Genomic DNA, 24,612 nt, shown 5'->3' with positions numbered 1-24,612 from the left:
ATGTCAGGAGTGCTCTGATGGTGTTTCCTGCTTGGCAGGGGGTTGGACTCGATGGCCCTTGTGGTCTCTTCCAACTCTATGATTCTATGATTCTATGAATATTTCAGTTTACAAATTCCCAAAATGGGGGGTGCTAAAACATTGTAACATGAATTTGAAGGATATTTTGGTTAAATTAATATAATTTAGTTTTGCTTGGTAAGTAAAATGTGTGTAAAATTGCACAGATATCAATAAAAATGACTGCCAAGTACTTGTGGTATTATTATTATTTAGCACTACCTGACATTTTCAGAAGGTAAAATTAAAATTCTTTGTTTTCAGAAAGCAGTTGATGTGCTTTTTCATCAAACATAGGTTTATCAAGTTAAATGTTGTCTGATCACCAAAAAAAAAAAAAAAAAAAAGATTGGAATTCCTCAAACCCAGAAGAAATTTGCAAAAATTAAGCCCCACCCCCTAAAAGGACACGCCCTCCTGGCAAAGGCTCTTCAGGGTTTCAGACAGGACATCCCTAGCCTCACCTGGAGATGCCATTGAGGGCGGACCCTGGAGCCTTCTGTTTGCAAAGCAGGTGCGAAAAGTAGCTGGAGGCTGGCACCAGGCAGCTAATCCAGAAGCATGTAAACAAAGGCGGTCTGCACTGGGCAGAAACACCGTATCTTCAAGGTCAGCCTGGACACCCAAAGTGCTGGCTAAATGCTGGGTTATTCCCCAGCCAGTTCTGGCTCACAGTCTCTGTCAATAAGCCCAAGGCTGGCTCCAGATACACACTGGGGGGTGGGGGGTGGGAGAGTGAGTTAAGTAAGTTCTTTGTGTGGTGTCTCTCTCCCACCCCCGCTTGCAAACATCTCAAAATCTCCGACTTCTTGGAAGTTTACTACTACTTGAAGGCCTTTTGACATTTTTTAAAAATTATCTTTTGTGTCTGCCCGATTGTTTGACTCTCCCCCTCACCTCCCAGCTGTTCTTTTTTCAAGAGGCTTGTTTGTGCCAAGAGAAAATAAATTCCAAAAATGAACTTAGGGATAAATAAAGAGGCAGCCAAACTATTCTAAAGAGATCAGGCTAGTGGCTGTTGTTCCTCAAGAGAAGATGTCGTCTGTAAGTCAGGGGGGTATCATCTTCCCCATGGACCTGTCAATTTAAGTCTCACTTCTGTGGCCCCTGTCATGTTCTCCCTCGTTCTAAAGTTTGGAGTCATGACTGATACCTGTACAGTGGTATCTCAGGTTAAGAACTTAATTCGTTCTGAAGATCCGTTCTTAACCTGAGGTACCACTTTAGCTAATGGGGCCTCCTGCTGCCACCGAGCCGCTGGGGCGCAATTTCTGTTCTCATCCTGAGGTAACGTTCTTAACCCAAGGTACTATTTCTGGGTTAGCAGAGTCTGTAACCTGAAGCGTCTGTAACCCGAGGTACCACTGTACTGGTATAGGTTTTTTGTTTGTTTGTTTAAGGAAGAGGCCTTTTTAATGAGATCCAGGTGTCTGGATCAGGGAGCTGCTTTTTAAAATTACAGTGGTACCTCGGGTTACATACGCTTCAGGTTACAAACTCCGCTAACCCAGAAATAGTACCTCGGGTTAAGAACTTTGCTTCAGGATGAGAACAGAAATCGTGCTCAGGCTGTGCGGCAGCAGCAGGAGGTCCCATTAGCTAAAGTGGTGCTTCAGGTTAAGAACAGTTTCAGGTTAAGAACGGACCTCCGGAATGAATTAAGTACTTAACCCGAGGTACCACTGAACTACAATACCCCCCAGCATATTGTCACCCACTGTGGAGCACTGTGAGAGATTAAAATGCAGGCATCACCCAGATACCTGGTGCTAATGCCCGGCATGTGTGGGCTTTCATAGGAAGATGCTTTACACTGAGTCAGACCATTCATCTGTCTAGCTCAGTATAGTAACTGTGACAGTATAGTAACAGTATAGTAACTGGCAGCAGCTCTCTGTGGTTTCCATGACCTACCTGGTGATGCCAGAAATCGAATCCGGGGCTTTCTGCATGCAAAGCTAATTCTCTACCTCTGAGCTACGGCTCATGTGTTTTACCAGAGCTGGGTCAGAGGCATCATCTTGGAGGCATATGGGAAACTTATGTCGACCTTTGGTGTGGCCAAATAGGGTCTTGCAATAGATGACCCTCGTGGTCCTTTCCAACTCTGCAATTCTATCATTTATTTATTCATTCATTTAACATTTTGCTTATTCAGTTACAGCAGATTCAATAAGCCAACCACTGTCAGGTTGGAAACAACAGCATACCATAACGATTATTAAGCAATATAATTCAGCATCATCAATCTCAGGACAGATGTTTTTAACTTTTCTCAGGTTCTTCTGCCTTGCCCAGCACATGTTGTGGAGGCCACAGCCAGGAAGATCTGGTTTTTGGTCTTTCCCTTCCTCTCAAGTTAGGCTCCCAAATATGCACTCTTCCAGCAACTCCGAGCTTCTGTTGTCTCCTGTGGCCTAGGGGATGCGGTGGGTGGGGGAAGAATCAGGAATCAAGGCAGGGCTTGTGATGGGATCCTTGGGAGGCCTGGGTGACCCTCATCCCTGAAGAGGGGCTCTTCCGACTGCTTTTTATTTAATGCAGGTTCCTCCAGAGCTTTTATGGGAGGAGAGATCTCTGCCAAGGTTCTTCCTCCAAAGAAGCCTCTCCAGAGATTGGGTCAGGTGGGATCTTGATGCCCCAATGGTGCCTGTCCAGCCAATGTTTTCCCAAAACTGAAGGACCCTGAACAGGGCTGTATCTATGGAGGCAGATGTAGATATCTGAATGATGGCCTCCTTCCCTACATACCTTCTTGGCTGTTAAGGTTGGGACTTGAGGGTGTGTAGTTCCATTGCTCTCAGAAGTTCAGGAGTGGTAGTGGCCCAGGAAAAGACCTTATCTGTGGGAGTCCCTAAGTTGTGGAATTTCCTCCCCAAAGTGGTATATCTGGCACCTTCATCATACAGCTTTTGCTTACACTGGTCTTTGACACTATAGATTGATTGATTGATTGATCATTCAATAGATAGAACATAGCTAGAACATGGAGACAACCCTCCCTGTTCTTCTTTTGGTGAATTGTTTTAATTGATTTTAACAATGTATTTTGTACAGCTGTAACCTACCCTAGGGCCTTATGGAGAAGGGCAGGTAAGAACAACAAATATTACTAGTTAGTAACAATAATCATGTCTTGTGAAGGAAGTCGAGGATTTCTTATTAATTTTGGAGGCTTCTTATTAAGCCTCTATTTTCCTCTTTCTTTTGTTTTTAAAGCTGAACTGAAACAAACCAAGCTGCATAATTGATGCAAGCTGCCAAAATTCTGCTTCCGCTTCTGCACAATTTGGGTTAGTGGTGCAGAAAATGATTGGTTTCTGGAATAAAAAATAAAAAAAGTACTAGATCCTTACCATCCTAGATATGTAGGATCCTGGCCGTTTAGGGCTTTATTTTAGCGTGCACACACACACACACACACACAGAGAGAGAGAGAGAGAGAGAGAGAGAGAGAGAGAGACAGACAGACAGACAGAGCACAACTTAAATTGCACCCCAATGCTTTAAAGAGGCAGCTGCTACAATTTCCACCCCCCCCCCCCCTGCTTTGCTTTTTCTACAAGCTTTGCAGATCCAGGAGGCGGAGGGGAGATGCCTGGTCTCCAGAGTCCCTCTCTGCCCTCTTTCCAAGTGCTCGGTTTACTGCGTAAAATAGTCCTGGCATTTTTTTGGCACAGGTTCCTGCTCAAGCAGTGACACAGCAAAAAGAAAGAAAAGGGGATGAACGCATTGCAGCAGCTGGCGCTGCTTCTGTCACTGGGCCAGTGGCTGACGTTGAAAGAGCAATGCCAAGTGCATAATTACACAGTGGATGCCCAATAAATCTCCATGCCAGCTCCCTGCACGTGTGAGTTGATTGGTGTGAGCTTCCGTCAACGGATGGAGAATCAAAGGAGCTTCTTCGGCATCACATGGCTGGGCAGTATGAAACTGGCATGGCTGGTTTTTCTGGCACTTGGCTGTGTTTCCAAATTTGCTTGGGTAAACATATTGGAAATAGTGTGATCTGCATGGGATTCATTGTTAGGTGAGCAATGCTGTAGAGGGGGACCCCAGGCAAGAGAAGGGCTTTTCGATGGGCCAATCAGCTGAGAGCACCCAGGAAATACCACTCCTGCCTTACCTGAGGCTGGATGCCTTTTCCATCTCCCTTATGATACAGCTTTACTCCCTCAGTTTTCAAAGGACTTTCGGAAGGAGGGCATGGGAAAATCTCAGCAAGATTCGTGGTCTGGGTTTTCTGTGTGTGTCTTAGATGGAGGGAAGGGGTAAAATGTAACCAGGCTTTTGTTCTCCTCCCCAGCTTAGTTCTTAGGGAGAACAGACCCTCCAAGTGTCCCTATTTTCCAGGATTCCCTGATTTAGAGAAACCATCCCGGTTTCTGATTTGATCCTGGAATGTCTCACTGTTCCTTAGGATGTCCCTATTTTCATTGGAGAAATGCTGGAGGCTATGGAGTTATCCAGCCCCCAAGCAGTCTGAAGGCAGTCGTGTATAGGGAAGTTCTTTTAAAAAATGTTTAATGTTTAATTATGTTTTTATGTATGTTGGAAGCTGCCCTGAGTGACTGGGGCAACGCAGCCAGATGGGTGTGGTATAAACAGTAAAATACTCATTATGAAATGGGATGTCCCTATTTTCATCGGACAAATGTTGGAGGGTAATGGGGAGAATGGCTCATTCACCCTTCGTCGAGCCTCCCTTTTCCGTTCTGATTTCTGTTCTGCCTCCTTCCTTCCAGCCACTTTGTCTCCATGTTCCCCACTCATTGGTTTCCATACTTCCTGAAACCTCTTCCCTGACTGCCTCCCCTACAAATGGGGGTTCCATGACCTTCAGTTGCAGCTGGAGCCCATTGGGACTGTAGGGCAGACAGCTGGAAGGCCAAGAATAGGCCAAACTTGCACCCAGAGCCAGAGCCAACGACAGGTAGAACCAACTCTAGTTTTGTCCTTATCCTCCTCCCTACTAAGATATATAAAGGCAGTACAGTGGTACCTCGGGTTAAGAACTTAATTCGTTCTGGAGGTCCATTCTTAACCTGAAACTGCTCTTAACTCGAGGTACCACTTTAGCTAATGGGGCCTCCTGCTGCCGCCACACGATTTCTGTTCTCATCCTGAAGCAAAGTTCTTAACCCAAGGTACTATTTCTGGGTTAGCGGAGTCTGTAACCTAAAGTGTCTGTTACCTGAAGCGTCTGTATCCAATGCTTTGGATTGAATCTAATCCTATGCTACTAAACCCACTGAGGTTACTGGGTATGACTCCCTATTTTTAAAATGCAGTAAAATGGCTACATACAAATTCAATAAAACACAGAATACAGCACAAAACAACACATAGTGCCACAACAGCAATTCTAACACATTCTGGCTGGTTTTTGGAGTTGCTTTGGGCATGACTTTTTTAGGTTCATTAATTTCTGTGGGTGTACTCTGAGTAGAACTTAGTTGCCTACAACCCCGTAAAGACAGATTTAATAACATACCACCAGTGTTGTTCAAATGCCTTTGCCTAGCTATGAAATGGTGACAATGCTGGCATCAGACAGGCCCCTCTAGGGAGAGCATTTCATGCCTTCATTTCAATTCAAGGCAAGCTAGATTTATTTTGGTTGCTCAAAATTCTTTTTATTTGCATGCACCACACTTGAGGGTTAGAAAGAAAAGGAACACCCAGTTTAGCAATATGTTGGAACCGAAGGGGTCTCAGTTTTGCTGGAACCAGTTTAGATGACTCATGTTCCTTGTCTTCTCTGTCCTCCTTTTGCTTTGGAAAGTCTTCTTGTTGAGTAACAAAGCAAGGGGACTGGTGAGACTGGGAGTGAAAGCCCTCTCGAACAAGTATTATAGTGGCAGCAGATCAGATAAAAGCTTTCCTTTTCATTTCTCCACACAAGATGATCTCACAAGAGTGCCAGCGGGCTGCTTTAAAAGAGAAAAGAAAAGCTAAAACTGGACTGTTTTCTTTTTCTTTTTTAACCTAGTTTAAAAAACTCCCTGGGCTAGAAACTTCTGTGAATCTTTTCTACATAAAATTGTAAAGTTGGAGGTAAGAACAAGGGTCATCTAGTCCTTCCCCATGCAATGAAGGAATCTAGAATCTAGAAAAAGGGCCAAGACTGAAGTCTGATGAAGGGAACTGGCTGTGGTCAGAAGAACGTCAAGCAAGAACGTCAGTAAGAGCTGTTTGACAGTGGAATTTGCTGCCAGGGAGTGTGGTGGAGTCTCCTTCTTTGGAGGTCTTTAAGCAGAGTCTTGACAACCGTATGTCAGGAGTGCTCTGATGGTGTTTCCTGCTTGGCAGGGGGTTGGACTCGATGGCCTTTGTGGTCTATTCCAACTCTATGATTCTATGATTCTGTGATTCTATGATTCTATTCCAGTGCTAGTCCTACTTAGGACCCATTGAAATAGATTACTCTGACTAATTTTGGCCTAGTCATTTCAACAGGTCATCTCTGAGTCTATCTCAGTTGGATACAACCCTTTACTTCATTATTACATTTATATCCAGCTGTTCCTCCATAGCTGTGCACTAACCAACCACTTTATGCAGGTTTGCATGGGCAGATGTCTTGCCTTGTCTAAGCTCTTGGCTTGTGAGGGGCAGTATGTCATGCCAGACATACTGCAAGGTCAATCGCAGTCCACTCAGCTAAAAGCAACCTGAGTTCTTTGTCCCTGCTCATCAGGGACTATAAAAGTAGATCACTTTTATAGAAGACCTGGTGCTTCTTTATTGGCTGGGATGGCTCAAGTCATAGGGTCAGATGACGGTTTGGAGGCGCAGAGTGAACCTAGAAGGCATCCTTGAGCCACAAGGCCTAAATTTACATGTTTTGCTGAGACATCAAACAATTGGTGGTGCAGAAAACACAGTGCTGAAGAATGGCTGCTGGCGGGTGTGTGTGTGTGTGTGTCTGGTTTGAGACTCCCTCCACATACCCTATGCACTTTAGAACCAGCAGTGGTGTAGTAGTTAGGGTGTTGGACTAGGACCTAGGAGACCAGGGTTCAAATTCTCACTTAGCCATGAAACTCATTGGGTGACCTTGGGCTCGTCACTGTCTTCTCTCAGCCTAACCCATCTCACCTGGTTTTTGTGAGAATAAAATGAGGAGATGGAGAGCTATGTTTACCACCTTGAGCTCCTTGGAGGAAAGGTGGGAGGATATAAATGCAATAAATAAATAAAGTAAAAATAGTATTTACCACATGGCATCAGCGTTCTGACCATAGCACTTGTGTTCTTTAGGGCATTGTTGCCCTAAAACAATGATGTGTGGCAGAAAGCAGGTGAATGTGCCCATTCTGAAAAGAGATGTTACAGGGCATTCATCCGCAGGGAGATGTATGAACTCCAGGTGCAAGAGAAAGCTTCTGCATCTCAAGCCTGTAGGGATTCCACTGTCATCCAATAGCAGAAGTTCCTTCAGACTATGGCAGATGGGAGAGAAGGGGAGCAGAGCCACTTCCTTGGCTTGGCTGAGGCACCTGCTCTGTGAACTCCTTTCCATTCCATCTGATTGTTAGGAAAACTCTGCAACTAAGGACTGTTGCCTGACGGTTGTATGTGCACAGTTCTACTCAGAGCAGACCCACTGAAATTAATGACCCTATGTTAGGAATTTCCATTAATTTCAATGGGTCTGCTCTGAATAGGACTAGAATTGCAAACAACCTCCCTCTCCTCCATCCCAGTATTTTTTCCCCTTTTGTGTTATCTCTTTTGGATTCTAAGCATGAGATCAGACACGGTCTTATTATTGATATTTGTAAGCTGCTCTGGAAACCTGTTTTTTGCCGGTGGCGAGGCTGAGAAGTGAGCTAAAAATGTTTTAAATAAAGTATATACAGTATATATATTTAGATGAAGTATGTTATAGCTTGCTTCAGAACAGCTCTATTTGCATTCTGCAGTGCTTTGCTGCATTTGGTTGAGTACAAAAACAGCTGAGATCCTGCTGAATTCTGCCTGCTCTGTTGGCTAGGGACTGTTCCTCTAATTATTTTGCTCAACATGCTTACTTATCGGATTGCCTTATCCCCTTATCGTGTTTGCTGGACTCTCCATTTTCAGTGCTGCTTTTGCATTAATTATATCTGCAACAGAACAACGGGACTTAAAAGCCCACAGTTAATTTATTTAAATGACATCCAGTAGATTAACCTCCTAGGTTTTCGTCTGCAACTTTAAGACTCTGCCTCGGGTAGAGTCAGACTGTCTACCCACACAGCTCAGTGTCATCATGTGCTCTGACTGGCAGCAGCACTCCAGGATGTCAACTGGATGTCCTTCTTATCCTTCTTTCTTTCCAGCGGCAGAGGTCAGGACTTGAACTTGGGACCTTTTGTACGCGTTCTGTCAGCCACAACCCTGCTGGCGAAGGTTCATTTTGAATGTGCCCTGTCAAGAGGGAGTTTGGTAGCTCTGAGATTCCGCATGCATTGGCTGTGCAGAAGACAGCCAGTTATGTTTGGGGGAGAGCCATAGCTCAGTGCGAGAGCATCTGCCTTCCATGCAGAAGGTCCCAAGTTCAATCCCTGGCATCTCCAGGTGGGCCTAGGAATCCATGGAGAGCCACCAACCGCCTGTGCAGATAATACTGAACTAGGTGGACCTGACTCTGTATAAAGGCAACTTCCTATGTTTCTAGAGCTCCTGTGAGCACTTCCATTCATGCAGAAGGTTACAGGTTCAATTTCTGATATCTCTGAATAGGGTCAGGTATTACCATATTTTCCCATGTATAAGACGCCCCCATGTATAAGACGCCCCCTATTTTGGGGGACTCCAAATTAAGAAAACACCTCTCAGCACTATCCATGTATAAGACAAGCCCCAATTTTAAACCATTTTTTTTGGTAAAAAACCCCCCTAGTCTTATACATGGAAAAATACGGTAATCCCTGCCTGGAACCCTGGACAACCAATCAGTGTAGACAGTTGTTGGCATCTATCTGTCTTGAGACAATGGAGTGCACCTCCAGGGATGAAGTCTAACCACTGTGTTAGCAGCATGGAAGTGACCTCTCTGGGGTGCAAGCCTGGCAATGTGCATGGAGGTCCTGGACTGCCCAGATGACCAGACCTCCCTCTCGGCCTTGCTGCTGGGGTGCAAAGGAAAGCAGAGCAAGACGTTTGACCCCAGCTTGACTGTAGGAGTTGCCAGAAGGAGGCGTTCAATGCTCCATCCAACCATTTTCGGAACTCTACTCAAGACTTGTGTAGGGTTTACTCCTTAGCCTTTTCACCTCTCAAATATATCCTGCAAAGCAGTGGAGGTTTAGGGTCAGTTTCCCTCCTTCTCCCAGATGTGTTACCTTCCCAGGTTGACAAACCCCACCTGCCCCTCACTTCCCTCTAAAGTACATGCAGAAACCGCCTTCTTGACCGTTGTCTGCTCAATCTGCCAGAGCCTGTCTTTGCATTCAGAGGAAGCCCCTAACTCAAAGAAGGTTTGAGACCCATCAACTACCCTCACCTGGTTTGGCTGACCAGTTGAAACTGTTTCCTGGGGTGTGGTCACTGTTGCATGGTGACAGCTTCTAGAAGCCACAGGTCAGAGCTGAGTGCAGGGTGAAGACCAAAGGTGGACAAACTACCCCAGAAGGAGCATGATGTGTTCTCCACCAGAGGTATTACCCTTCCCTAACAGCACACGTAGACAGTCCTGAGCTAATTTAACTTGGTATAAGGCAGTGTTCCATGTTGACTCTTCAGCCCCAAACAATTGCCGTGTTCCTCAGGCATTGTTGGGCAAATCCATTTTTGACAGAGTGACATGAGCTGTCTACTGATGCATGTCCACCTTCAACAGCTTGGATAATCTTTTTGCAGAGTCAGCAGGTGAAAAGTGCCTTGAGGCTGACTGTTTTCTCCTTCCTTCAACACCTGGTCCTGAGTCAGCCTGAAACTGCCACCTGGGTGCTCACAGAAGTGGGAGCAAAGTTTTGCGGGGGCATATGAGCTGGGTCCGTGTCTGCGTGGGTCATACGGAGGCTGAAAAAAATATTGTTATTGTGCTACGCAACTCGAGACCTCTGGTAATCTGATTGCATTGATAGCGATGCAATTTTATCCATATATTTATTATTAGATCTATATCCCACCATTCTTCCAACGAGTTCAGGGTGATGTACAGTATATGGCTTTCCTCACCTCCATTTTATCCTCACAACAACCCTGTGAGGTAGGTTAGGCTGAAAGACCGGGATTGGTCTAAAAGCCACCCAGCAGCCTTCATGGCTGAATGGAGGTTTAAACCCTGGTCTCTCCCAGGTCTTATTCCAGCAATTTAACTACTGCACCCCACATGCTTGCTATATATGACCCTACTCTGATAGAACTGGGAGCCCACCTGCACTACACATTTAAATCAGCATCATACCACTTTAAAAAGTCAAAAGGCAAAGGTACCCCTGACCATTACGTCCAGTCGTGGACGACTGTGGGGTTGCACGCTCTTCTCGCTCTATAGGCCAGGGGAGCCGGTCTTTGTCTGCAGACAGCTTCTGGGTCATATGGCCAGCGTGACTAAGCCGCTTCTGGTGAACCAGAGCAGCGCACGGAAACGCCATTTACCTTCCCACCAGATTTATCTACTTGCACTTTGACGTGCTTTTGAACTGCTAGGTGGGCAGGAGCTGGGACTGAACAACGGGAGCTCACCCTCTTGTGGGTATTTGAACCGCTAATCTTCTGATCGGCAAGCCCTAGGCAGACCACAGCGCCACCTGTGTCCCTTAAAAAAAAGGTCATAGCTTCCCCCAAAGTATTCTGGGAACTATAATTTATTAAGGGTGCTGAGAGTCATCAGGAGGCCCCCTATTACCCTCACAGATCTACAGTTCTTTCCGTTGTTGTCCTGTATGGGCCCTCAGTCACCTGTGGGCAATATGGGGATAATAAGACAGGAGTGCCTGGCGTGCTCTGGTCCATGGGGTCACGAAGAGTCGGACACGACTAAATGACTAAACAACAACAAAGGAAACCTGTACAGGTTTAGTGTTGCCATATGTCCAGAATTTTCTGGACATACCTGGAAAGCTGCAGTTGGAAGTCTGGGCGAAAATTGTCACAATGTCTGGGTTGGTAGTGTCATTTTCGCCAACTTTCCTTTGTTGTTGTTTAGTCGTTTAGTCGTGTCCGACTCTTCGAGACCCCATGGACCAGAGCACGCCAGGCACTCCTGTCTCCCACTGCCTCCCGCAGTTTGGTCAAACATGCTGGTCTCTTCGAGAACACTGTCCAACCATCTCGTCCTCTGTCGTCCCCTTCTCCTTGCACCCTCCATCTTTCCCAACATCAGGGTCTTTTCCAGGGAGTCTTCTCTTCTCATGAGGTGGCCAAAGTATTGGAGCCTCAGCTTCACGATCTGTCCTTCCAGTGAGCACTCAGGGCTGATTTCCTTAAGAATGGATAGGTCTGATCTTCTTGCAGTCCATGGGACTCTCAAGAGTCTCCTCCAGCACCATAATTCAAAAGCATCAATTCTTTGGCCTTCTAGCTTTAAAATGTCATTTTTTGTGATTTTGCCAAAAAAGCTCAAAAACTTTTGTGTCTGGATTTTCACTTTTTGAAATACGGAAACCCTGGAAGATAATACTTGTCAAGCACTTTGAGCACTTGAAAATGTGGCCTGGGAATCTATGGTCCCAAACCCCTCCCCCCACGCCCATAAAACTCACAAGGTGACCTTCAGTTAGTCTCTCAGCCTGCTTTATGTTACAGGGCTGTTGTGAGGATAAACCGGCGAAGGGGAGAACCTTGAGCTCTTTGGAGGAAAAGTGGAATATAAACAGTGATTTTTTTCTTTAAAAAAGAAACAAACAACATGTTTAGGGGTACTCTCATTTTCCTACTTGTATTGAAATACTGCCCCCTCAATGAGGCCAAACGTAGATTCACAAAATGTTTAGGGGTATGCGTACCCCTGCGTACCCCCAGAAAAAAAGGACTGGATATAAATATCATAAGTCAAGCAAATTAAAGTAAAATAAATCTGTTGACTGCAGTATGAAATGTTGCCTTTTGCAAAGTGTGGGTGGGGCTACAGCCAAAAACGGGTAGTTCACCCACTTTTTAAACTTGCCGCTCCTCTCCCTGTTTCCTGCCCTGCCATCCCTAGATCATCCCTCCATCATTTCCATCTACAGTGGTACCTCTGGTTAAGAACTTAATTCGTTCTGAAGATCCGTTCTTAACCTGAAACTGTTCTTAACCTGAGGTACCACTTTAGCTAATGGGGCCTTCTGCTGCCGCCGCACAATTTCTGTTCTCCTCCTGAAGCAAAGTTCTTAACCCGAAGTACTATTTCTGGGTTAGCGGAGGCTGTAACCTGAAGCGTCTGTAACCTGAAGCGTCTGTAACCCGAGGTACCACTGTACCTGAAAGCAGACTGAGGGCAACATAAAGTTCAGCAACTAATTCACTAAGGGTTTGCTGCAGGTTCACCACTTTTTGCCTTTAGAGATGAGGATTATTATATGTCTATTTTTTATTTTATCTATCTATCTATCATCTATCAAAGAGGAATCAGCCTGAGTGTGACACTCGGAAGGTTTGCCTTTTCATGCTGCACTCTAGATTAAACTAGGCAGCTGCTCAATATGTTTTGTACAAATCTGCTTGCTTTGCATAGGCAGCCGGCAATTTGCATGCTTTTATGCTGAATTTGCAGCTCGTGCTGAATTTTTAGATTATTATTTTATTTCTGTATTCCCACCACCCACTTTAAAAAAAAAAACAACCAGAAAAAAGGAAGGAGAAAAGGAGCAGGTTATAGATTTGTGGTGCAGTGCTGTACATGGAGATCAGAAGATGGAGATGGAGAGAACACCAGATGATTAAGCTTATGGTTACACATGATAGGATCTGTGAGAATTTAACCCTCTGCCCACCCCACCGTTGCTAGTTCAGCTTTTCCAAACTCGGTTGTTACAAACCAATACTCGGCCTTGTGGGAAGTAAATGGTTGCTTAAATTAGGCCACGGTGGAGAGCCTATTTCAACCTTGAGAACCACATCAGTGGAGCTCAGACCTGTGTATTTTCTATTTACCAAAGATAAAGAGCATAAAGGAATACTGCCATAGCAAACTGAAAGCAGCAGAAGAATGGAAATTATCAGTGAACTTGTTTTTCCAAGACATTACTAAAAAAAAATACATTTCCCCCCGTAAACCTCTTTTGCATTTTTTACTTATTGAGGTTAGACAGATTACACATCGCATCTTCCTCCCAATGAACCCATGCTGGTGGAAATGTCCGTACTAATACAATTAAAACTTCTATAAACAGACAGTGAGGTAGGGAAGGTTCCCACAGGAGTCTGATTTGTACTGTTATAGCACTACCGACAATCTCTTCCCCAGCCTCCTGGTGTACTCACTTCCCCCAAATCCGCTCCACTTCCCAGTGGGGAGGAGTTGCAGTGGACCACGTGGCCACCCACTCTCCACCGGGGGTGGGGGACTCTGTCCCCCGTTGCCTGGGGGATCCCGGCCACATCAGAGTCGTGGCCGGGGCCGTTTAAACAGAGGAGCGAGCCAGAGGACTTCCTCTTTGGCTGTTTGACCTTGTGTGGGGGAGGGGAGGTGTGGCCATCACCTGCCCCTCCATGCTTAAGGGTATTCTGTTAAAGGAACCCGGGGGTGTTGATCTAGTCTGAAGCCCAGCTGGGGGGGAACACCAGGGGGAGCTTGAGTTGGTTCACATCGACAGGGCTCCCCCTACAGGTGGCTTACCGTTACTGGGACTTCCTGCACAATGGGCAGGAGTCAGACATAGTCAGGTCCAATCAATGCCTAAGCCAATACCGCTCACATTCTTTAATTTCAATAAAGTTGTGGCCAAAATTTGCCCAATAACATAAACCTAATATCCGTGTCCTTGTGTGAGTTATTTCCAATGAGGGGGTGGCTGTAGGATCTCAACATGCAATCGTTCTGCTTGCTCTTTTCTGTACAGTGGTGCCTCGCAAGACGAAATTAATTCGTTCCGCAAGTTTTTTCTTCTTGCGAGTTTTTCATCTTGCGAAGCACGGTTTCCCATAGGAATGCATTGAAAATCAATCAATGCGTTCCTATGGAAACCGTCCCGGGACAGAGGGGAAGCGCTGCGCGCCTTCCCCTCTGTCCCCGGACCTGTTTTAAAGCAAGGGAAGGGGCAGCAGGGAGAATCGCTTCTCCCCGTTGCCGCCCTTTGGTTCAAAAGGGGTCCGGGGAGAGAGGGGAAGGCGCACGAGCGCCTTCCCCTCTGTCCCCGGAGATTGCAGGGCTGGCAACGGGGAGAAGCGATCTACTCCCCGCCGCCCCTTGCTTCAAAAGAGGTCCCCGGAGATTGCAGGGCTGGCAACGGGGAGAAGCGATCTTCTCCCCGCCGCCCCTTGCTTCAAAAGAGGTCCGGGGTGCGGGGGCAAGCTTCGTTTTGCGAAGCAAGCCCATAGGGAAATTGCGAAGCAACTCGAAAACGAAAAAACCTTTCGTCTTGCGAGTTTTTCGTCTTGCGGGGCACCACTGTACTTTCCCCAGCTTGGAAATGTCTTTTTGCATACATTGGCCTGGGGGCAAGAGAGGTTGCCACTTTGCCCAAAGTAGGCAGGTTTAGGTCTGTTCAAGGCCTTGCAGGGGTGCCAACTTGAATTAAATGGGGGGACGGGACAGGTAAGACCCACCCCACATAATCAATCACATGACATAGTGCATACACCCCATTTGAATGGCAATGTACATCAACTTGGGAGGGGGGGGGCTGACCCCCTCAAATATTTTATTGGGGGAGCCAAATACCCCTCAGCCCCTATAGCAGTGATGGCAAACTTGGTCCTCTAGCTGTTTTGGGACTACAACTCCCATCATCCCTAGCTAGCAGGACCAGTGGTCAGGGATGATGGGAATTGTAGTCCCAAAACAGCTGGAGAGCCAAGTTTGGCCATCACTGCCCTAGGAGTTGGCTCTCTTGTGGCCTTGGGTGGGTGAAGACCCATGTGCACAATGTCTTCAGTTTTTTGACAGAAGAGAGGCGGGTTATAAATAAAAATAGCATCCATAGATTCTATACACATTTCCCTGAGCTCCTTGGGGCTTAACCGGATGTAGTTGTGCCTAGGAGAAAGCCACTGAAGGAGATAAGAGCTGATGATGATCTCATTGACTTTGTGAATTTAGGGAATGGTTTGTTTCTGTCTTCAGTTTCTTAAGATGCCTTGTCAGCAGTTGGAAGGTTTTCCCTGTGATCATCATTTATTGAGGAGCTTATGCACTGCTGGCAAGACAAGTCGATGACATGTAATGTTTAAAGCGGGGAGCCGGGGGGGGGGGCAGCAGCTTGCTTTCGTGAGTTGTTGCTAGATTGCTGGGAAGAATGTCCTGGAAGGATCTGAAAGAGCTAAAAGACACTGCCCAGTTACGTAAAGCTTTTTACCATCATCATTGTTTGTTGTTTAAATGTATTATCTGGTAGAGAATGAAAAGCATAATGGATTATCAAAAAGAGGTACAAAAATCATAACAGTTCAAAATGAAAAGAGGGGTCAGATTTTTCCTTTTAAAAAGCATATTGATTACAGTGGTACCACGGGTTACAGACGCTTCAGGTTACAGACTCTGCTAACCCAGAAATATTACCTCGGGTTAAGAACTTTGCTTCGGAATGAAGTGGCAGTGGTGCTTCAGGTTAAGAACAGTTTCAGGTTAAGAGCGGACCTCCGGAACGAATTAAGTTCTTAACCCTGCAGCCTTGAAGTACCACTGTAATATTATATGGAAAGTCTTACCTTCAAATGAAAAAGGCTATTTGTTTCCTCCAATGCACTGTTACTGCTAAACACAATGAAAGTACAGTGCTGCTACTAAAAATTCACACACACTCACACACACACACACACACACACACACACACACATACATATATAGGTAAAAGTACCCCCGACCATTAGGTCCAGTCGTGACCGACTCTGGGGTTGCGAACTCATCTCGCTCTATAGGCCGAGGGAGCCAGCGTTTGTCCACAGACAGCTTCCAGGTCATGTGGCCAGCATGACTAAGCCGTTTCTGGCAAACCAGAGCAGCACACGGAAACGCCGTTTACCTTCCCGCCAGAGCAGTACCTATTGATCTACTTGCACTTTTACGTGCTTTTGAACTGCTAGGTTGGCAGGAGCTGGGACTGAACAATGGGAGCTCACCCCATCGTGGGAATTTGAACCTCTGACCTTCTGATCGGAGAGCCCTAGGCTCTGTGGTTTAGACCACAGCGCCAGCACTGTCCCTACACACACACACACACACACACACACACACACACAGTAAAAAGATAAATCATCTTAAAAGGAATAAAATACAGTGGTGTCTCGGGTTACACACGCTTCAGGTTACATACGTTTCAGGTTACAGACTCCGCTAACCCAGAAATAGTGCTTCAGGTTAAGAACTTTGCTTCAGGATGAGAACAGAAATCGTGCTCCGGCGGTGCAGCGGCAGCAGGAGGCCCCATTAGCTAAAGTGGTGCTTCAGGTTAAGAACAGTTTCAGGTTAAGTACGGACTTCCGGAACGAATTAAGTTCTTAACATGAGGTTCCACTGTATGTCATTTATACGTTTACACATGAAATATAAATATAAATATGGCATTTTAGCCAATGCTAGTTCTGCTCAGACAAGATCCATTGAAATTAATGGGCATTACTAAAACCCATGAATTTAAGTGGGTCTGTTCTAGAACATAGATGGATATACAATGCCATTGTGTACAAAAAAATCAGTTGTGGTTTAAGAAGTGCTCCTATTATTTTTCCCCAGCAGTGTCCAGATTCCATGAGTGGATGGGCGGGGGGGGGGGGCGGGGTGAGACTTGTTCATATACTTTGATGTCTCTTTCACAATATGTTAGCTTTGTCAATAATGCTTTATCCCATACACTTTTATATGTGAGTATTACATGCAGTAAATCTTCCCTCGCCTTCTAATGAAGGAAGGATTCGTTTCCTACAATGCTTTTCCAATATTGATGCAAACAGATATTAAGAAATTACCAATTAATGCTTGTTTAACTCTGTAGTTTTAATATGCCTCCAAAGTAATATGAGCAAATCTAATGGCAGAACACAGGCATTATGATTTTATGGCTGTAATGGCTTTCGGGTGAAATTCTTTACATCTCTGCGTGTCCACTGGATTCGTCATAGATCTGCGTCGCACCAGCACTTTGCAATGGAAACTCCATGGCTGAGCAACAAGATTGAACTTGCTCAGCTCCCTTAAGGTGCTCTCCTGAATTAAACTGCTGTTAAGTGAATAAAGCAAGAGTTGCCAGGGGGCTTTTTGGGGGGGCCAGGGGGCACATTTGAGAAAAGTATCGTGGGTGCCAGTCACAAAATGGCTGCAAAGGGGAGGGGCAGTTGCATGACATCACGCAAAATGGCTCCCATATCTAAGAGTAGGCAAAGAGGCAGGAACACAGATTGATGCAGGCCTGCCAACTGCATGAACTGCCACCCAATCGTTTCAGGGAAAAGACACATTAACACACACACACTGCCCCTCTGCCTTGGGCCATCCCCTTATCTGCTCCGAAGGGTTGTGGGGTGGCAGGGACTTATGGAGCCCCCAGAACAGAGTTAGTGGGTTTTTTTTTGCAGGGTGGAGGAAAAAAACTTGTGCAAATAGGCCATTTTTGCCCACACAATGTGCTACTCAGAGCTACAATGAACACAGCCCTGTCACTTTATAAATACAGTATACAGTGGTACCTCGGTTAAGAACTTAATTCATTCTGGAACTCCGTTCTTAACCTGAAACTGTTCTTAACCTGAGGTACCACTTTGGCTAATGGGGCCTCCCGCTGCCCCCGCCGCGCAATTTCTGTTCTCATCCTGAAGCAAAGTTCTTAACCTGAGACTCTATTTCTGGGTTAGTGGAGTCTGTAACCTGAAGCGTATGTAACCTGAAGCGTATGTTACCCAAGGTACCACTGTACTTCTTTTTCAGTCAGGGCACAGTTAGAGCACAAGAAGGGAATTGGATCTTGCTAGTGGGCTGGATCCTTCTCCCCCTACTGCTGTGGGCCGACTTTTGACTGCTGGGAAGGGGCTGTAATATTCCTTATGGGGAACTCCTTAGTGCAGCCCATTATGGTAGGCCCAGTGTCAAGCAGCTGATCGGTGCTGCCAGTGAGCCCTGCTTGCAAAAGGGAGCAGCCAGGAGCTCACTTCAAGCTATCAATGGTTTCTTTGTCTCTCTCCACACCACCCCATTGCTGTGTGTGTCTGCAGCCACCAACTAGCAAATCTTTTCCTCATCTTAAAAAAAGCAATGTAGTTCATTCAACAGCTGGAAGCTTCCAGGCGGTATATGAATCAATAAGGCCGGGCAGGGGGCCCCAAACTGGTCAAGTTGCTTTTCAATGAGGTGTTATATACAAGGTGCTAAACTGGAGCAAGGCGTTATTTCAGGCACTCTTCGTCTCTGAATGGTGGGGTTTAAAAATCATGGAAGAGAAGGGAGAGGAGGAAGAAGAAAATAGCATTTTCTTGGAAGTTTTTAAGAAGAGATAGGTTAGCTATCTGTCACGGATGACCCCTGGGGTCCCTTCTGACCCTGCAATTCTATGGTTCTGTGACTCACTAGCAGTTATTAACCAAAGACTGAATGGGCATCTGTCATGGATGCTTGAGTTAAGATTCCTGCGTTTGAGCTGGTTAGACTAGATGGAGCCCCTTCCAATTCTCCCATTCTATGATTCTATCTGGGCCGGCCAACCGGGAGGCTTCAAACAGCCAGCCAATCACAGCAGCAGATTCCACACCTCTCTTTGCTCTAGTTGCTCAGTACACAGTCCCATGGGATGCTGTGTTGCTGAAAGCCAGAGGCCCCACGATAAGATTATTCCTGCAGTGCAGGCGGGTTTGACTAGATGACCCTCAGAGTCCCTTCCAAGCATACAGCTGATTCTATGCCCTTGGTAGGTGGTGGGCTCTCCTTCCTTTGAGATTTCTCAGCAGAGCTTGGTTGGCCATCTGACATGGATGCTTTTGCTGCAATTCTTGCATTGCAGGGAGTTGGACTAGATGACCCTCAGAGTCCCTTCCAATTTCCTCTTTCATAACACAGTAAATTCTTAGAAAGAGGATTAGACAAATTCACTCAGGAGGCATCCATCTATAGCTGCTTATAATAATCACTAGATAGAACCTCTAGGTTCAGAGGTAGTATAGTGGTACCTCGGATTACAGATGCTTCAGGTTACAGACTCCGCTAACCCAGAAATAGTACCTCGGGTTAAGAACTTTGCTTCAGGATGAGAACAGAAATTGTGTGGCGGCGGCACAGCGGCAGCGGGAGGCCCCATTAGCTAAAGTGGTACCTCAGGTTAAGAGCAGTTTCAGGTTAAGAACGGACCTCCGGAACGAATTAAGTTCTTAATCTGACGTACCACTGTATACCTCTTAAAGTTAGCTGCTGAGGAGCAACAATACAGTGGCATAGCGTGGGTTGCCAGTGCCCAGGGCTGTGTGGAGGTGGGAGGGAGGGAAACCGGTGGAGTACGCATGCACGTTCAGCTGCTTAGCAGCAGTCACCCAGGAGATTGCAGCCGCAGAGATAAGAAAAGAAGAGTTGTTCTGTTGTTTGGTGAGGTCATTTCCTGGTTCGCATGGAGAAGCCGTTTTCGACAGAGCCCAGCTATAGAAGCATGCAGCTAACTCAGTTGCATCGCAGATAACTCACTTCTGCCCCCCTAACATAAAGCCTGCCCTGCCCCCCCCCAAATAAATCCTGGCTATGACTGGGTGTTGGGATTTTTCACCCCTAACAATCTTGTGTCTGGGGCAACCGCCCCTGTGCCTTCTGAAGGAGGAAGTTGGACAAATGAAACTCTTTCAGTTCTGGGTTTTCAAGGCTCCAATTAATTCTACTGCCTCTGACTTTCACTCAGATCCTTCGGAAAGTAAAGTTTCCACGAGTTGTGCTTTCGGGTGTGTGTTTGTGTGATCTGGAGGTTGAGGAAGAGAAGGGACCATAAATGATGGTGCCCTTGGCAGTCGCTTAAAAATCCAAATGTGTCCACATGCCTAAAATGCTTGGCAACCCTTGTTGCCTTTTGCAGCATAAGCAAACTACTGTATTGAAATCAGGTGTGCTTACTTCAGTTTCTATGGGTTAATCCTGCAAAACAAACATTGAGCTTTAGCAAAAGATCTTCAGCCAGCTGAATAGCAACCTTTTTTTTTTTTTTAACAAAAACGTATATCTAAAATCTCCCAGGGAGATTATACATAAAATGGTATAAAATATCTATTAAAAATAGCAACAGGAACAAACTTTAAATATGGTAAACATATTAAAATGATCAAAACACAAGTAAAATTAATAGATATTTTTGGGGAAATAATAATGATATAATTATATGTCTTGGTAGGCTTGCCTAAACAAAAATAGTCTTAGTAGGCATTAAAAGCAGTTCAAAAAGGATACCTGTCTAATAGGTTTGGAATGGCAGCTAGTAGGTGGCACCACAATGAAAGACCCTAAACTTTAAGTTAGAAATGTAAATAATATTTTCATTTCAACTGCTAGTGCAGGAACCCCATCAAAGAGAAGGGAAGAAGTATCTAGTCGCTGCACAATTACCGTATTTTTCGCTCTATAAGACGCACCAAACCACAAGACGCACCTAGTTTTTGGAGGAGGAAGACAAGAAAAAAAATATTCTGAATCTCAGAAGCCAGAACAGCAAGAGGGATCGCTGCGCAGTGAAAGCAGCAATCTCTCTTGCTATCTTGGCTTCTTTGATAGCTGCGCAGTCTGCATTCGCTCCATAAGATGCACACACATTTCCCCTTACTTTTTAGGAAGGAAAAAGTGAGTCTTATAGAGCAAAAAATATGGTATTTTTTTACTTTTTCTGGCTTCTGTGCCAGGGATAGCCAACATGGTGCCCCTCCAGATGTTAGAATTGTAGAGTTGGAAAGGACTGCAAAGGTCATCTAGCCCAACCCCCTTCAATGCAGGAATCTTTGCTCAATGTGGGACTCAAACCCAAAGGCTTGAGATTAAGTGTCTCATGCTGTACCGACTGAGCTATTCACAGTTGTTGGAGTATAGCTTGCATTGTCCCTGACCACTGGACTTGCTCACTGGGGCTGATGGGATTGGAAGGACAGCTGACAGTAAGAGCTGTTTGACAGTGTCCCTTGGGAAGTTGTAGACTCTCCTTCCTTGGAGGTTTTTGAGCAGAGGTTGGATGGCCACCTGCCATGGATGCTTTAGCTGAGAGTCCTGCACTGCAGGGGGCTGGACTGGATGACCCTTGGGGTCCCATCCAATGCTACAATTCTGTGATTTCTGTTGTTACATAAATTACCGGGGGGGGGGGGACATCTTTAAAGTTGTTAAATAATAGAAATATAATGCCTGAATGTATCCTTTCAACTTGACAGCTCAGGGAAGTTACCTAGCTTTAAAAATCAGATAAAATCAACTCCTTTGCCAGTTTCCTCCATTCCGATGCTATTTTGCCCTTGAAAAGGGACTCCAGGAAGTGGCCAGAGGTGACAATTGCTGAGCTGATTTTTGGCCAAGGAAAGCCTAATCCCATCACCAGACTTGCCTAGGGGTCCAGACATGCAAAGGAAGTTCTACAGTGGTACCTCGGGTTACAGACGCTTCAGGTTACATACGCTTCAGGTTACAGACTCCGCTAACCCAGAAATAGTACCTCGGGTTAAGAACTTTGCTTCAGGATGAGAACAGAAATCGTGCTCTGGCGGCGCGGCGGCAGCAGGAGGCAGTGGCGTAGCGTGGGTTGTCAGCACCCAGGGCAAGGCAAGTAATTTGCGCCCCCTAACCCGTGGATTTGCGCCCCCTAACCTGTGGATTTGTGCCCCATAACCCTAACCCCCAGATGTTGCGCCCGGTGCGGCCGGCCCCCCCTGCACCCCCCACGCTACGCCACTGGCAGGAGGCCCCATTAGCTAAAGTGGTGCTTCAGGTTAAGAACAGTTTCAGGTTAAGAATGGACCTCCGGACCGAATTAAGTACTTAACCTGAGGTACCACTGTATTGTATTTTGGGTGGTGGGACTTCAGAGGTGTTTGCCTATGCTAATCTTATACCTGGGTCTTGCCCTGACATGTTTTGCCTATGCTAATCTTGGACCAAGGACTCGTCTGGACATGTTTGCCAAGGTTGAACCAGTGTAACCCCTGTCTACCCCTCCCCTTTGGTGACACGTCAGTGATGTAAACATGATGTATCAATGATGCTATGCGAACTGTATTCTGAGATGTGGTGGGAAGTTTTAAAAGTCAATGTCGCCCCATGCTCTGGGTTCTCTCGCTGCTGTTGAACCTGTTGCGCAGCAATAAAAGATCTAAGTCTACTGACTGCTGTTTTGCTCCAAATTTCTTGGCTGGAATTTCCTTCTTTTACTGACTGCATGGACCTGCGGGGGACTGGTATCCTGACAAGCTGAACTGTTGACTACTCACCCCAGAATTTTCCTTAACACTGTGATAACCTGGGTGGGGGGTGGGGCAGCCTTCCCTGGCTTTATACTTTATGTCACAAAAGAACATGAAATACTTGTTATCACCCCAATTTGTCAGAGCAACGAGGTTTTATCAATTACAAAGGAGCTCTTTGATTGCTCCTGCAGTGAAAATAGTCCCGGGGTTGTGTTTCCTCTATTACATCTCTGGTCTTCCAAGTATGGTGGCTTTTTAAAAGGGCGGTGGGGGGGGGCAGTATTTTTCCAGTTTTTATGATTAAAGTTATACATCATGAGAGGCCCATGAGCCACTTAATGGTTTCTACCAAGCCCATGACAAAGGAACAGCTGTAAAATCAATATTTTCTGCATGTCTTGGATGTGTGTATTACTTTTCCTTTAAAAAAAACAATTATTTAGCTGCCATGGTTATGGAAAGAAAATTTAAAAAAAACAGCTAGGGGTTTGGAACATCAAAAAATAAGTTTGAAACCAAAGTGGCAAAATTAAATAATACAGTGGAGGTGAGGGGGCAGGAGACATCCAAGCCTCTATCTGCACACCATGCATATTTTTGCTAATCTTCCAGAGCAAGCCTATGGACCAAAGCCTTTGAGTGCCCCTCTCTCCTACCACTGATGCTCACTGCCCCATGGATCAGTGGGTGGTGAGGGTGATGGTCTCCCCACCCCTGCACCCCTGATAATCAAGGAGGAACTTAAGGAGTGTGATTCTGTTTTCTACTTCCTTTTTCAGCTCAAGGTGCTTTTCACGGGCCTACAGGATATGACACAGGTTTAATAAAACCTTTGAAAACAAACAAACAAACAAACAAAAATACCTGCAGGCCAAAAAAAAAAGGTTGCTGAACTCTGTCCCAGGAGATATAGTTAATTTACTCTATGGGCGGCCTGCACAACCAATAAATGATTAATGTGAACCTGTTTCCGTGTGTGGGTGTGAGTGAGATCTCCATTTTAATTCCTTTTTCTTTCCTTTTCTCAATCCCTTTTGCAGACTTCATCATCTGTAACTGCAGTTCTGTTGGGAGCACTGGCCCGAGCGACTGCAACACCACGACAGGGCAGTGCGAATGCCGGACTGGACACGTGGGTCTGCACTGCGAAGGGTGTGGGGAAGGCTATTACCCAGACCCCACAAGTGGGCAGTGCCTTTGGTGCGGCTGCTATTCCGAGGGCTCCGAATCCCTGTCCTGCGACAAGTAAGGAATGGGGTGACGCGAGCATCACCCACCACCAGCTTTGTACTTTCCCTTCTGACCGTGTGTTGGTGTTCAAGAGAGGGCTTGCTTCCTTGCTGTGCAGCTATGCTTATTCCCCCGCCCTAGAATTACAGCATTGGAAAATATCCCTGGGGGTCATCTAGTCCAACCCCTACAATTCAGGAACCACGTCTAAAGGGTTCCTTTGTAGGGAGGGGAAATCTTACTTATTAATAATTTATTTGTAGGTATTCTGTTGATTTTTTTTTTTAATGTAAGCATATGACTTACAAAAACAACAATAAAGCCCTCATGATAATATCAAAACTCAGTAGACAATAAGTAGAGTATATACAGTCGGACCTTGGTTCTCGAACGGAATCTGTTCTGGAAGTCGGTTCAACTTCTGAAAACATTTGAAAACCAAGGCATGGCTTCCGATTGGCTGCAGCAGCTTCCTGCAGCCAATCGAAAGCCGCATCAGACGTTCAAGTTCCAAATAACATTTGCAAACTGGACCACTCACTTCCTGGTTTGCAGTGTTCAGGAGCCAAAACTTGTGAGTCACAAGGCATTTGACAACCAAGATGGGACTGTATATCTTTTAACCTGCATAGGAAAGCCACTGTTGGGAGAGAAAAAAGATTTGAGGTGGAACCAATAAAAAGTGACAAAGAAAATGGATTTGTACCATACAAGGTGATTTGTACCTTACAAATAAATTGTCACTCTGGACTCCTTTTGAAAAGACACATTGGCCTGAACACGGATTACGATCAATCTGTTGAGCTAAAACAGGCATAGGCAAACTCGGTCCTCCAGATTTTTTTGGGA

At 45.7% G+C, this 24,612-nt stretch overlaps 1 protein-coding gene across 1 annotated transcript in view; it reads left to right on the top strand.

Moving 5' to 3' along the window:
* Positions 1-24,612, top strand: part of MEGF9 (multiple EGF like domains 9) — a 93,468-nt gene that overhangs the window by 41,383 nt on the left and 27,473 nt on the right. The window contains exon 2 of the mRNA XM_083485860.1: positions 23,574-23,778. Coding sequence (XP_083341986.1) covers positions 23,574-23,778 — 205 coding nt within the window. The remainder of the gene's footprint in view (positions 1-23,573; positions 23,779-24,612) is intronic.

This window comes from Podarcis liolepis, assembly GCF_965112155.1.
Source record: "Podarcis liolepis genome assembly, chromosome: Z".
Taxonomy (NCBI): Eukaryota; Metazoa; Chordata; class Lepidosauria; order Squamata; family Lacertidae; genus Podarcis; species Podarcis liolepis.
This window is presented reverse-complemented; position numbering and strand designations above follow the sequence as displayed.